Raw genomic sequence first — 14680 nt, 5'->3', positions numbered from 1 at the left:
CCAGGCGTCCATCTACTAAAGACAATGAAATGCAGTGCATATACGTAATGGAATCTTACTCAGTCATAATGAAAAATGAAATGATGAAAATCTGAAGGAAAATGGATGGAACTGGAAAATACATTAAGTGAGGCCACACAGGTTCAGAAAGACAGACACTGCACGTTCTGTTTCACATATGAATTCTAGCCTCCTGTTTTTATGTGTGCACTTCCGTGGGACTGAGTGTGTATGGAGCCTGGGAAATTAGGAAGGGGACCTGGGGGTGGATGGTAAGGCTTTCAGAGGAAGCCTGCCTGGACTGGTCATGTGACATAAAGTAGGGTGTATAATACTGGTGGTGGCACGGTTTAAGTGGGCAGGGGGGCGGGGCAGAGGGTGGGAAGGGGCTCAACCAAAACTATGTATGAAGATGCTGTATGGAAGTTTGCTACTATGTAGCAAAATACTATGTAGCAAAGTAAAAATAAGATATGCAGCTGAGTCTCCAGGCATTTTGGAATGTTGAAGTTTGGCTTGCTGCAGATTCCAGATGCAGTCCACCACCAGGAACTGAAAATACACAGGGTGTGATTTTAGTGGTTTGTAAGGTTTTTTTTTTGTTTGTTTTTTTGTTTTTTTTTTGTTTTTTTTTTTTCGGACTTGTTTTGTAGCCTCGATCTGGTCTATTCTAGAGAAATTTCAATATGCGGAAGAAAAGAAATCTGTATGCCCCAGCTATTGGAATGCCCGTTAGATGTCTGCCAGCACACACATCCTTTAGTCTGCTGTGCCATTAGCTCAGGCATTTGTTGACTTTTGCTTGCTCTGCCCTCGACCAGGGGTGGCTGTTGCATGACACATTATCATTGTATCAGTTTCTATCTCACTTTCTGTGGAGCAATGCATGCTTGTGAAGACGGACAGCCATCATTGGGTGCACATAGGTTAATAATCATGTCTTCTTGATGAATTGACCCCTCGGTCATTATGTAGTTACAAGTTTGTCTCTTTTGTCAGCTATAAGCATAGGCACTCCTGCTGGTTTTCAAGTTCCATTTGCCTGAAAAGATACTTTCATCCCTTTCTTTCTGGCTCTCTGCCTACACACCTTTCTGGTGCTGTGAATTTCTTGTAGGTAGTGTGCTGTTGGATCTTGTTTTTCAATCCATCCAGCTGATCTGTCATTTAATTAACAATTTAACACTGTTCATATTCAGGGTTATTGATGAAGGCGTGGACTTGAGCCTGCCACTTGGTTGCTTTTCTTCTAGTTGTTTTGTGTTGTTTCTTTTCTTCCTCTCTTAATCATCTTTGTCATTTTTGATGACATTTTGATGGTTTGCTGAATTGATAGTTTTTATTCTTTTCTGTTTCTCTCTGGTATTCTGAGAGAGCTTATACTTTCATGTGCAGCCCTGGAGGTGGCTGACTTCTTCCAATTTCTGGGTGTAAAACTTAGTCTCTTTGTGAGGTTGGTATCTTAGTGATGGAATCCCTGCATTTTTGTTTGTCTGGGAAGGTCTTTGTTTTTTTATTTGATTCTGAAGCCGTGCTGGGCTTGCAATCTTGGTTGACAGTTATTTCCTTTCAAGATTTCCACACACCATTCATTCCACACTCTCTGGCCTGCCAATTTTTGCTTAGGAGTCTGCAGCCAATCTTGGGGGGGGGTTGTCAAATGGGCCATTTGCTACCCATGAATGGGACCCTATAACACTCAGGAAGGGGCCCTGTGACACCTAGAAATGGGATCCTCGGCCCCTGAGCTGTGGGCTTTGGCTAAAGCTGATGTTCCATTCAGCTGAGCCACCTGCATTTGATACCATGTTCCTAGGCTGTGCACTTGCAGGGGTCTGTGGTAGACCTGTGGGCATGACCTCGAGGCCCTATCTCTGCCCTCTGCCTTCTTGGTGATAGGGACTGTGCTGGCACCTAAATGAGGTGGTGGGATCCACAGAGCAGCTGCCCTCAATCCTGGGATTCTTAAAAAGCCACAGTGCTGAGTTTCTCCTAGGGTTTTAGAATAAGGAACACCCTCCAAAGCCCTCCACAGCATGCCTCTCCTTGTTTGTGAAGCCCTTTCAGCGGGTTTATCGGAGTCACTCCATGGGCCCCAGAGATGGGAAATTGCAGGTCTCAAACCAGAGCAGGAGGAACCCTGACCCCAGTACCAGGGTATGGAACAGGGGGCTGGAGCTGTGGGCCTATGTAATGACTCCAAGACACACAGCTGGAGATACAGGGAGAGTGGACAGGTGCAGGCCCCAGAGAGAGGCCCCAGGATGATAGTCACAATAGAGGTGGAGTGGGTCAGAGGAGGCTTTATTGAGTACAGAGGTCTAGAGGGGTGCAGCTGACCACAGGGGCAGCGTCATCCACATAGGCAGGGAAGGACAGGAGCAGTCAGCACACCTGAGGCCTGGTGGAGGAGGAACACTGGTCCTTCTAAGTGCTTGAGCTACTCTCTGGTTTCTATTCTGATGGTACAGATCTTTCTTCTGAGCTGTTCTTCCTGCAGCTCAGAAGGCTGTAATAGTGGTGGGGAGGTAGTCCCTGCTGCTCCCCGTGGGTTCTGGCCAATCAGCAGCTGGACTTCTGGCCTGAGGAGAGGCCACAGCAGGCCTGGCTGGAGCAGGCAGGGCGGCAGAGCAGGGACATGCTGGAGCAGGGCTTGCAGCAGCTGGGCTGGCAGGAGGAGGCACTGCAGGAGGAGGTGGGCACACAGCAGGCAGGTCTGCACACAGGCCGGCAGAGCAGGGACACGCTGGAGCAGGGCTTGCAGCAGACAGGCTTGCAGCAGACAGGCACGCAGCAGGATGGCTGGCAGCATGAGGGCTGGCAGCTAGACTGCTGGCAGCATGAGGAGGACCCAGAGCAGATGGGTGTGCAGCAGACAGGCTTGCAGCAAAGGGTCACACAGCAGGGTGAGGAGGTGCAGCATGAGGGCTGGCAGCTAGACTGCTGGCAGCATGAGGAGGACCCAGAGCAGATGGGTGTGCAGCAGACAGGCTTGCAGCAAAGGGTCACACAGCAGGGTGAGGAGGTGCAGCATGAGGGCTGGCAGCTAGACTGCTGGCAGCATGAGGGTGTGCAGCAGACAGACTGGCAACAGGGGCTGGACACACAGCTCATTGGGGTACAGATGAGGGTCAGGCAGGGGGCTGGGACACAGCAGCTGGGGACACAGCAGCTGGACTGGCAGCAGCTGGGGGCACAGCAGCTGGGCTCACAGCAGCTCTCTGGGCAGTCGTCCACCTGCCAGGAGGAGTTGGTGCAAGCGTCAGAGCAGACAGACATGGTGGAGGCGGCCATGGTGAGGGCTGAGCTGGGAGTTGAGAGTGTAGGAGTGAATGTGTGAGGTGCTGGGCTGTTCGCCTTTTATCCTCCTCCAGAGGGAGACGCACCTTTCTTCCTGTTGTGTGCATTGTGGGAAGTTCCTCTTCCTGACCAGCCACAGCTTTGGACCTGGGTGGTCTGAGGAGCAAGACTTGATGGTAGCTTTTGCCCCAGTGGAGAGACTGTGAGGACCTGAGGCCTGGTCTCTGAGACGAAGAAAAACAGGCAGAGAAGGTGGTAGCTCCAAGATCCACCTCTGCCCGTGGATGTCAGCCATTGGTGGAGGCCTGGTGGCCATCCCCTCCTGGGCCAGCTGGAGGCATCATCCTGTCCCAGAGGCTATGAGGGGGGTGAAAAAGGAAGAGCCAGAAAAGAATCATTGTAAGATCTCATCAGAAGTCAGAGGGGCTGAGGCCAGTCCGGGATACCTAGTGAGACCCTGCCTCAAAACCTTAACAAAAACAAAGCAAAGCAAAACAACCCCCCAAAACAATAGAAACAAAATTAAAAAAAACCATCATCACCACCACCACCACCAAAAACTCATCAGAGACCACTGCCTCTGAGCAGCAGCCTCCTTTGGTGTTTATTTCTGATGTCAGGTGACCCAGGCCAGAGAGCTCAGTGTCTGTGCAGAGCATGCATCTAAGCCCTTTGTCACAGGGCCACATCGGTTGACACACTGCCTGCCTCTCTCTGCCGATACTGGACAGTTTTCTGTGATGGCTGGGTAATCTGGACCACTGGGCCTGGGATATGACCCCCCCTCTCTCTTCTCTCGTGTGTGTGTGTGTGTGTGTGTGTGTGTGTGTGTGTGTGTGTGTGTGTGTGTGTGTGTGTGTGTGTGTGTGTGTCTGGCAGCATGTTCCAGGTGAGGCTCTGTCCATGGTGGCCTTGCCTGAGACGGTCACCCTGTGTCATGAAGGGTGTCCATGATAAAGACTTTTGCAGCCTGGATTTGGAGAACTCTGCTGGTTTAAGTGAGGCTGGGGACATGACGATGCCCACACTAGGTCAAATTCTGCTTTTGGATGGGAGACTCAGAAGATGCTATGGGACTTGGGAAGTCAGCAGATAGCTCTCTCTGTTCAGAGACACTGGCATTTTATGACATTGTAATTTTTGGGTGATAGGAGTGCTGAGCTGCCTGGAGGGATGGAATCCAAGATCACAGCTGTTGCAATTTTAAAAAGTGGTGCTCAAGAGAGAGAGAGATGCCATGTGACAGAGCTTGGGTGAATGGGAGAAGGCTAGAGGGGAGATGGGTTTCTGGGGACAGGACAGAGAGACAGAGACAGACAGACAGAGACAGACAGACACAGACACAGACACAAAGAAGGATGGGAGGTAGGCAGCGGCCCTTTAAAAGGGAACAGTGAATGTGCACAGGTGGTGCTCTTAGTGGCTGCAGCTAAGAATGTATCCTGTCAGCACCCCAAGGACGGGCCAGTACAGATGCCTGAATACTGACAACAGTAATGAGTTCTAAGTGGTTCCACATGCTAAAATGAGAGAGGGCTGGACAGATGGGTCATTGCCAGAAGTCTGTTGAGGGCAGGTGACTGCCATTTTGCCAGCTGTCCTCAGCTTTTCTGAGGTGGGGAACTATGCCAGTGAAGCAGTGTGGAGCTATAAAACTTTTTGTGGAATTTATGAATTCCAACTAAGCTGGGGTTAGGGGTTTCCAATGAGTCATTTATTTCACAATAACACTTAGGAAAGGTCCCCAACAATTTCTCTGGAAAATACTCTAAGGGGTGACATTATCCATGTCTTCACAAATTACTAATGTGTGTGTCCTCAGACGAGACACGTGGTTTCGCACTCCTGCCTCCATTTCAGGAGTGTAGGTGCTCAGCCCTGGCTTCTGTCTGTGGGGCACATGCTATGTGGCTCCCGTGGGTGACTCAGGCTGTGAGTGTGGGTCCCAGCCGAGCTGTGTCTTGGTGTTCCATCCTCTTGTCTCTTTCTATAGAGTAGATTTCCAGGAGTCACTGGATTGTGGGGAAAAGGGAGTCTGAGGTGACAAAAGGCCCATGTGTCCCAAAGCCATGACCCTAAGACTGTGTCATCTAAGTCCTGCTCCTGAGGCCATGCTACCAATTCCTACATCTTCATAGTGAGTTCACACTCAAGTGTGAACTCACTTTATCAGATGTTTCATTCTGGATTATTCAATGGACTTGGCAATTCTGGCTTATTCAATGGACTTGGCAATTTTGTGCCTTTATCAGCTTGTCCCCAATGCCCAGTAAATGATGTTGAGGTCCTTTGCACATCTCCAGATGGCCATGTGGCCACAGGATAAGAGCTGTCCAGACATGTTCTGTCAGGTTTGACAGCTTTCCATGTCTCTGGGATCTCAGCCAAGGCTCTCTCTACCAGCTGGTTCAGAGCCCTGCAGCCCTGACAAGCCAGGCTTGCCACCGTGGGCTTTTATGTGCCAATTATACAGGTATTGGTAAATATCAGAGAAAGGGGATATTTTTTAAGCGCAGCCACACAGGGAAGAGGAAGAGAGGTCCAGCAAAAATGCCACACCTAAGTTCATCTTCAGTGCTGACACCAGGGTAAAGTTTAAACAGAGGGTATGAAGTGTGTACAGCTATCAGTCCCGGTCAAGGTGTGGTCCCGCCCATCATCATAGTCTGGGCACTAGTGGCTCCTGCAGGGTATTCCAGGAGACAAACTCCCCCTTTGGCTGGGACCAGGTTCCTCTTTTTCCTTCTTCCAGCATGAAACTCCCAGGGAAACTCCAATTCCTTGGAGTCTGTTGTCTCAACAGTTACGGGGCACAAGTGTCTCACCTTAGGCTACCTTCACAGCTGCCAAGTAGCTACACACTCACAAACATCACCCAGTCACTGAGAGCCACATCCCAGTGTTTCTGGGTCACAACCATGTAGCTGCTCCAAGTTTGTGAGTTCAATTGAGCATGAGTGCTGGGATAAGAGCCCACAGCCTTCTCAGGGCCTACCAGATACCATCCACAGACAGAGGGCTGAGGGCATCCCCAGACCCTACAGTACGGCCCTGAGAGGAGGAGCTAGGGCCAGGGCTGGGGTGTGACCATTGGGGAAGTGAGTCTGGAACTGTGACTGACAGATGCTTGCATCCCCTGATTCAGGAGGGTCACCCATGCCCCCAGCCTGCTCAGAGCTGGGCCTTCTCAGCTCTATCCAGCTCTGGTGTCCTAGGGATGTCCTAGCACGCTGGCTGGCACAAAAGCACAGTGCAGCGTCAGGGGAGGCATCCCTGTGCAGAAGAGTGCTGGCAGACCGGGTGGGCAGCCAGGCTGTGCAGGGACATTGGGTAAGGCACCAGGTGTATTAAATCTCTCTGAACACGCCATCACACGCATATTCAGAGCTGTGTCTCACCACTTCCTGTCCACCTCTCAGCACAGTTAAGGTGACAGCCAGGGTCAGTTATGACAGGTGTGTAGATCCTGTCACGGTGTCCTCACACTTATGGAGCTGCTAGGGAAGGTGGCCACACCCCAGGATGGGGAATAGACAGGAGTCAGTGTACCCTCCCTCCCTGAGTCTGTGCATCCTGCTCTACCCTTGCCAGGGTGCAGACCTGCTGCAAGGACCAGGGAAGCAGGCTTGCCACAGCAGGAGCCTTGGTCACAAGGGTGTTTCAGACAGCAGCAGCAATCAGAGAGAGGGCCTATGGGTGGTGAAGGCTGCAGCAGCTCTGCCCTTTTTCTGGCACCCACAGGAATCCTGGTGCAGACCACTTTGCCCAGTTGAACACCATAGGATGGCTCCAGACCAGATCACATCTGTAGGTGACCCGACCTGGGGGAGTCCTGGGCACACAGATTTTTGGTTGAAACTGTCTAGAAACAGGCCCTGGGCTTTGGAAGAGAAGCCACAGGCCTCCATGACCACTAGGCAGGACGACTCAGATCAAGATATGCCTGTGGTTAAGAGAGACTGTACCCCATGGAGCTCACATGCCCTCATAGCACGAGGGAAGTGACCAGAAGACTGAGGTACCATCTAGGTGTGTCTGAGAGGACATTTTGAGAACAGGTTCCCTGAGGGAAATACACCCTAACTGTGGGCAACGCCATCCCGCCGCCTGAAGCCAGGAGAACAGATGAGAAAAGGAGGGAATGAAATACAAACATCTCTTTCTGCTCCCTGGACACTGAAGAGAGCTGTTTCATTCTCGCTTCCCCCAAGTGATAGGCTAAAGGCCTTCCTCCTTGTGTTAAATGTTTCATTTCAGACACGAAAATAACGATACAGAAGGGTGTTGGTGGACATGGATTTACTGGTGTTGTGAGCTTCTGATATCAGAGCATATGATCCAGAAAAGCACAGGGACAGAGAAGAATGACAGTGACTTAGAGACTCCTGGAAGGTGGGAGGAGAGGTCAAGCCAGCAGGGGGGACACATGGTGTCCCTCTTCTGGGGGAACCGTCTCAGAAGCAGGTCAGGAGCAGACTGGAGAGCCTGAGGTGGGTACAGGGAGGGACCTGAGTCAGCTGGCACCAGGAACAACCCATCAGCAGCTGGACTTCTGGCCTGAGGAGAGGCCACAGCAGGCCTGGCTGGAGCAGGCAGGGCGGCAGAGCAAGGACATGCTGGACATGCTGGAGCAGCTGGGCTGGCAGGAGGAGGCACAGCAGGAGGAGGTGGGCACACAGCAGGCAGGTCTGCACACAGGCCGGCAGAGCAGGGACACGCTGGAGCAGGGCTTGCAGCAGACAGGCTTGCAGCAGACAGGCACGCAGCAGGATGGCTGGCAGCATGAGGGCTGGCAGCTAGACTGCTGGCAGCATGAGGAGGACCCAGAGCAGATGGGTGTGCAACAGACAGGCTTGCAGCAAAGAGTCAGACAGCAGGGTGAGGAGGTGCAGCATGAGGGCTGGCAGCTAGACTGCTGGCAGCATGGGGATCCAGAGCAGATGGGTGTGCAGCAGACAGGCTTGCAGCAAAGAGTCACACAGCAGGGTGAGGAGGTGCAGCATGAGGGCTGGCAGCTAGACTGCTGGCAGCATGAGGGGGAGCAGCAGCTAGTGCAGCAGGGTCTGGATAAACAGCCCACTGGGGTGCAGAGGAGGCAAGGGGTCGGGGCACAGCAGCTGGGGACACAGCATGGGGGCTCACAGTAGCTCTCCTGGCAATTGTCCACCTGCCAGGAGGCACCGGTGCAGTTGCTGGGAGAGCAGATCCTGCTGCCGCAGCTCAGATTGCTAGAGCAGACAGATGTGGTGGACGCAGCAATCACACAGGTCCTCGTGCAGCAGGTGTTGGCCATGGTGGGGTTGAACCAGCAGGAGTGGTGTGTAGGTGTGTGAGTGTGTTTGTGTGAGGGGCCTGCTGGGGGGTTTTTATGCACCTCCCACGTACATTTCCTCATGAGTGTGGCCATCTTTCCTTTCCTTGTTGTTCATCTTGTTTTTAGATGACACAGCCAGTTTTCAGCTGGGAGCCTGGGTCATAGCTGGGCCAAGGCACATCCTTGTCCTGAGACATGTGACACACGGCTAGGTGGAGCTGGGTCTGTGATTCCATCTGCTGTCTCCTACATTATCTTCAGGAACACAGGCTCCAGCAGGCTCAGTGTCAGGCCCTCCCCATGCTGCAGGCCCCTCTATTCCTGCAGGTGGTCACTACTGTTTCCTCCATCCCACAGACTCGGGGTCCCTCCCCTCCATCCCACAGACTCGAGGTCCCTCCCCTCCATCCCACAGACTCGGGGATCCCTCCTCTCCATCCCACAGACTCAGGGTCCCTCCTCTCCATCCCACAGACTCAGGGTCCCTCCCCTCCATCCCACAGACTCAGGGGTTCCTCTCTTCCATCCCACAGACTCGGGGTCCCTCCCCTCCATCCCACAGACTCAGGGTCCCTCCCCTCTATCCCACAGACTCGGGGTCCCTCTCCTCCATCCCACAGACTCAGGGATCCCTCCTCTCCATCCCACAGACTCAGGGTCCCTCCCCTCTATCCCACAGACTCAGGGTCCCTTCCCTCCATCTCACAGACTCAAGGTCCCTCCCCTCCATCCCACAGACTCGGGGTCCCTCCTCTCCATCCCACAGACTCAGGGGTCCCTCCCCTCTATCCCACAGACTCAGGGTCCCTCCCCTCCATCCCACAGACTCAGGGGTCCCTCCCCTCCATCCCACAGACTCAGGGGTCCCTCCCCTCTATCCCACAGACTCAGGGTCCCTCCCCTCCATCCCACACTCTTTGTTATACAATTACTTATTAAAATGACATGCTCAATCTGTGTTTTTTTTTCCAGCTTTTGTCTTTAGATATGACCCAGCTTCTTACTGTGGAGGACAGCATTCTCTCACTGTCACCTCCTGGGAGCCCCACCTCCCGTTCTGAAGGCAGCACCATCTCAGTGTGCACTTAACCAGGCACCAACCATTTGTCTGTTAGCGTTACTCTGCTTCTCATCTATCTCAGAATTGTCTTCGTTGAGTGTTTGTGTGGGTGACAGACTTAATCTCTGTATTCATGTGCGTTTCGTTGTGCTTTTCCCTCTCAGAGCTGGTCACTTCCTCTGTTTTTGTTTTCATGTGCTTCAGTCATTGCATCTTCCCAGACTGTCCCCTAAGTGTCCCCAAGCTCTGAGGACACAAACACCTCCAGTAATGATTGTGTTATTTCTTGTAAACATCACTTCTAGTACTCAGAACTCACAGGCCAGTCTGAGTTGACCAGCCCTCAGTTCCAACCCAACACTCAACCTTCCTCATCTCTAAGGGCAGGACCCATCTCAGCCCTTGACCTCCTCAGCCTTTGCCTGCTCTCCTCCTCCCCCAGCCCTTGTCCCTCCCTCACCCTTAGACACCCGCAGCTCTTGGTGTCCCCTCAGCAATGGATCCCCCTCAGCCCTTGTCCCCCTCAGCCCTTGTCCCCCCTCAGCCCTTGTCCCCCCTCAGCCCTTTTCCCCCCCTCCCCCCTCCAGCACTGGTGCTCTGCAGCTATCCTGTGCCTTCCTTACTAGTTCAGTTTTTTTAAGCGATGGCCTCTTGCAATTTCTTTCTGGGTTGATGCCCTTATTTTGGTAGAGCAATCCTTTGGATGCTTTCTGGGAATGGATGTGGGGGTTCTATTTTGTGATCCATGCTGTGAACTATTATCCAGTTTTCCTTTGCTACAAACCCTAGAGACATTTTAGCATAGTTTTTAAGTTGTGGGGAGGGGGTCTAGAGGTCAACATTGGGGCGGGGTCTTCCATTTTGGCTTTAGTTGGGTCTTCTATTTCACTGGTCTTCATGCCTACTTTTGTGCTGGCACAATGCTGCTTTTGGTACTTATAACTGTTGTACAATTTGAGATAAGTCAGTGTGACACACCTGCATTGATCTTTGTGTTCAGGTGTTTCCTTTAAAAAATTCTCGAGCTGGAGTGTGGTGGTTGGTGCACACCTTCAATCCCAGCACCTGGGAGGTAGAGGCAGGTGGATCTCTGAGTTTGAGGCCAGCCTGGTCTATCTTGGAACTTGCTCTGTAGACACACACACACACACACACACACACACACACACACACACACACACACACAAGTTCTTTCGTGCTTCCTCGTGAATTTTAGGACTTACTTTCCATTTCTCTGGAGAAGGCTGTTGGAATAGTGATGATTAATATTTTGATGAGCAGTGATTTGACTCTACAGGGTGCTTTTGTAACATGGCCATTTTCATGTTACTGACTCTGCTCTATGACCGTGGGAAATCCTTCCTCTCACTAGGGCTCTTCCTCCTTTCCTCCTTTCAACTCCTTGGTTTATTTACAAGTGTTTTCTGGGACAGCTGTAAATGGGGTTCTGAGTCTTGATGTTTTCTCAGTCTGTTCCATTGGAATCTAGAAAAGGCACCGAGTTTTGTGTGGTGACTTTATATTCTCCTTGAAGTGTTTATCAGATTTAAGCATTTCTGGTGGAGTCATTGGGGGCTTTCACATAGGAATACTGTCTGAAAATAAGGACCCTTGGATTTTTTTCTCTCTCCTATTTGTATCCCGTTTACTTCTTTCTCTTGTCTTATTGCTGTGGCTATGAAATCAGGCAATATATTTGTACACAAGGGGGCATAGTAAATAAGCCCCTCAGAATGGCTGCTTTATTATTAGTGGGGGTGGTTACTTTGAATAAGCAAGAGAACAGCCAAAGGCATCTGGCAGAGTCCAGAGGGGCCATGTGGTGGAGGCAGTGCTTAACTCACCATCTTACCCTGGAAGTTAGTGTATTGTAACATCATTAAAATATTTACATTAAATATTTTATTATTTATTTTATCACAATCTTTATCGTCTTTTTTCTCTTTTGGATCTTCCAGTGTTTTAATTTGTATTACCTTTCATAAACAACTGATCAGTTTTATTTATGTCTATAATTATTTCCTTATTCATTATTTGTTTAGTGTGTGTGTGTGTGTGTGTGTGTGTGTGTGTGTAGGCCAGAGATTGACACAGGGTGTCACTTAAGGGTCCCAGCGTCCTTTCCACCTTATTTTTTGAGATAGGATGTTTCTCTGAATCCAGAGCTCACAGATTTAGACAGACTAGCTGGCCAGGGAGCCCCTGGGACCCTCGGGGACCCTCTGTCTCTGCCTCCCCGGCCCTGGGATTACAGGGCCTGCAGCCATGTCCCACTATTTTACAAATGTGGGCTCCAGGGTCCTCATACCTGTAAAGACAATACTACGCCAATTTCTTGATCTCCCCAGTTTTCTTCTAAAATTTAAAATTTCCCTTTTAAAAATTCATTTTGGAAGCTCTTGTGGTTTTGTGGGTTGAGCTTTTACTTTCAATCCTGTTCATTTGTATTGCTTAAGGATTTGATTTTCTTCTGAGCCCTGCCTCTCCCACATTGGTTGTGTTCTGAGAAGTGACGCATCCACACTCGCTATTTGGTCCATGATGCACGTCCACATTTCTGAGTCCGTGGGAGGGAGTGCCTTTAGATTTCCCAAAGGTGACGTCCTTTTACGGTTATGAGTTTGTTTTATTAACTGCGGCTCAGGAGAGTGGTCTTTAGGACGCCCTTTTCTTAGTATTTTATTACAAATCATTATCAGCAGACAATTCAGAACACAATGTACCAAGCATGCATGGAACCAGCAGCCCGGCTGACGCATATCAGCTCTTGCTGACCTGCTCAACTCCCTCAGAGCTGTGGTCCCCTCATTCTGGAGAGGATGTGTGTGGGACATTGCTCTATTGTTCATTCCTGAGTGTTTTCATGGACTCGCTATAGATGTTTAGAACTGTAAGGACCACTTGCCTTCCTGCGTGTTTCAAGTGGAGTCATTCTATCAGTCTGTATGCTCTGGCCACATGGTGACCAGACACTGGCTATGACAACAGCTGATTGTTTGCCATCCTGGAGGTGCCAGCTCTCTCTTCTTTGATCATCTATGTCTCCTTGTTGTGGGCAGGAATGACCAACTATGTGACCCTTGATCAAGTTTGTCTCCATAAATGCTTACTGCCACCTCTTTTGGTCATTTATTTCTGCTTCATTGTAAACTCAGAATTTGGGTCCTTTGTCAGTTACATACTATTAGTGACATACACATACTGTCAACTGTAGGGCCCAGAACAGATTGTCTCAGTGGCTTGAGACTGCGGTGAGGCCCTTTCTGCTCTCAGGATCCCTTTCTAGGGCATATCCACCACCTCCACACCCATGCTTCCAAGGTGCTAGAGCAAAGAACAGAAAGTCTCTGAGAACTGTGGTCTGGAGGAGGCAGATTGTTGCCAGCAATTTCCTTTCCAGATACCACTATGTGGCTCTAACTGCAACAGCCTGCACCAGGCCACAGGTCCAGGCCAGAAGTGGTACCCCCAGCCAATAAAAGGAGCTTGGGGCCAAGTCCTGGGGAGCAGGGAATGATGCTGTCCAGGGGATGTACTCAGCATCCCTAGCAAGGATAGATGACCCATGAAAGATGTCATCTATTGGGGTTTGCTGTAGCTGGATACTTTTCTCTGTCTTGTCCAGTCCAGCTGGACCTGTTTCTCTCTCGCCCGCCAGTCACAGCAGCCACTTATAAAATAATCACTCTGAGGCTTAATAGTAATTATAGTTGTCTGGCCAGTGGCTCAGGTATATTACTGATTAGCTCTCACAATTAAATTAAGACATTTCTATTAGCTTGTATTTTACCACAAGGCTTGTGGCTTTATTACCTCACATCTTGCCTCCCTGACTCTGCCTTCTTTCTCTCTGTATCTTTGTTTGGATTCCCTGCCTGGCTCTATTCTGCCTGGCCATTGGCCAAATCAGCTTTATTTATCAACCAATAAAAGCAACACATATTTGCAGCATACAAAAGGACATCCCACATCAGTGTTCTTTGGACTTGTGACCATGATGTCTGTGGGCTGGTCATTAAATACCCCTGCCATGCCTCAAAGCTCCACAGTCCTTCAGGAGAGCAGGTCATGCTGCTTTATGAAGACCGCAGGCCAGTGAGCCTTTCAGATGCAAGTTTTCCACAAAGAGCAGCTCTCAGGATCTCACCAACCAGGGCAGGGAAGTTTGGGGGAGTCAGGGTGGCCAAAGCCACTCCCAGGATAGGTGCTGCTGTTGTGTCCCTGAACACACTGTTGTGTCCCTGAACACAAGTTTATCACTTGGACATACCTATGGACAGGAAATCCTGGCTTCTCACACCATGGAAGGGGATGGGCTCAGTGCCAGTGTGAGCAGCCAGGGGTGGGAACATGAGTATTCAAGTGAGAGACATTCTTGGATAGGTTTGCCAAGTGGTTTATTGGAGCATGATGTGTGCTGCTCAAAGGGGATGGGGTGGGAGGCTGAGAATCCAGGAAAAGAGCCAGGGTTGGCCTATGCCCAGTGGAGCCCTATCACAGACCCAGGGAAGTGGCTGGGAGCCCATCTCTGAAGCAGCTTCTGCTTCTGCTTTGCTACACAGAGGGCAAGACTGTAGAGGCCATCTCCTCACTGTGGCAGGGCCAGTAGGTTCCCTGACCAGGAAAGTCATAGGTAAGAGCTGGGGCTTCTCCCAAAGTGAAGGAGGGGTGATCAAGTGAGGCCCTGCAAGACCCTGGAGAGGCAATGGAGAAACTGACCACGAGCAGAGAAGCCAGAGGTCAGGTGAGAGAGAGCTCCCAAGCTCTGGGGTGACAACAGAGCCCCACTCAGCAGCTGCGTTTCTGGACTGAGGAGAGGATTCAGCAGGTTGGGCAGGAGCAGGCAGGGCGGCAGAGCAGGGACATGCTGGAGCAGGGCTTGCAGCAGCTGGGCTGGCAGCAGGAGGCACAGCAGGAGGAGGTGGGCACACAGCAGGCGGGTCTGCACACAGGCCGGCAGAGCAGGGACACGCTGGAGCAGGGCTTGCAGCAGACAGGCTTGCAGC

The 14680-nt window shown here is 51.0% G+C and overlaps 3 protein-coding genes across 4 annotated transcripts in view; 1 reads left to right on the top strand and 2 right to left on the bottom strand.

Annotated features, from left to right (window-relative positions):
* Tspear (thrombospondin type laminin G domain and EAR repeats) overlaps positions 1-14680 on the top strand; it is a 168945-nt gene that overhangs the window by 58556 nt on the left and 95709 nt on the right. The window lies entirely within an intron of this gene.
* On the bottom strand, positions 2563-3294 carry LOC100759701 (keratin-associated protein 10-4-like). Of its 2 annotated transcripts, XM_027394323.1 has the most exons (2): positions 3189-3294; positions 2563-3143 (listed from the first exon to the last, which is right to left on the bottom strand). In XM_027394323.1, exons 1-2 carry the CDS (start codon positions 3292-3294, stop codon positions 2563-2565), a joined length of 687 nt encoding a protein of 228 aa, XP_027250124.1. The 2 variants fall into 2 exon arrangements, with proteins under 2 accessions (XP_027250124.1, XP_027250123.1); XM_027394322.1 differs by having other exon boundaries at positions 2563-3294.
* Positions 7838-14680, bottom strand: part of LOC113833337 — a 17620-nt gene continuing 10777 nt past the window's right edge. The window contains exons 4-5 of the mRNA XM_027394175.1: positions 14463-14657; positions 7838-8652 (exon numbers count right to left, since the gene is read on the bottom strand). Coding sequence (XP_027249976.1) covers positions 7838-8652; positions 14463-14657 — 1010 coding nt within the window. The remainder of the gene's footprint in view (positions 8653-14462; positions 14658-14680) is intronic.

This window comes from Cricetulus griseus, assembly GCF_003668045.3.
Source record: "Cricetulus griseus strain 17A/GY chromosome 1 unlocalized genomic scaffold, alternate assembly CriGri-PICRH-1.0 chr1_0, whole genome shotgun sequence".
NCBI classification, from domain to species: domain Eukaryota; kingdom Metazoa; phylum Chordata; class Mammalia; order Rodentia; family Cricetidae; genus Cricetulus; species Cricetulus griseus.
This window is presented reverse-complemented; position numbering and strand designations above follow the sequence as displayed.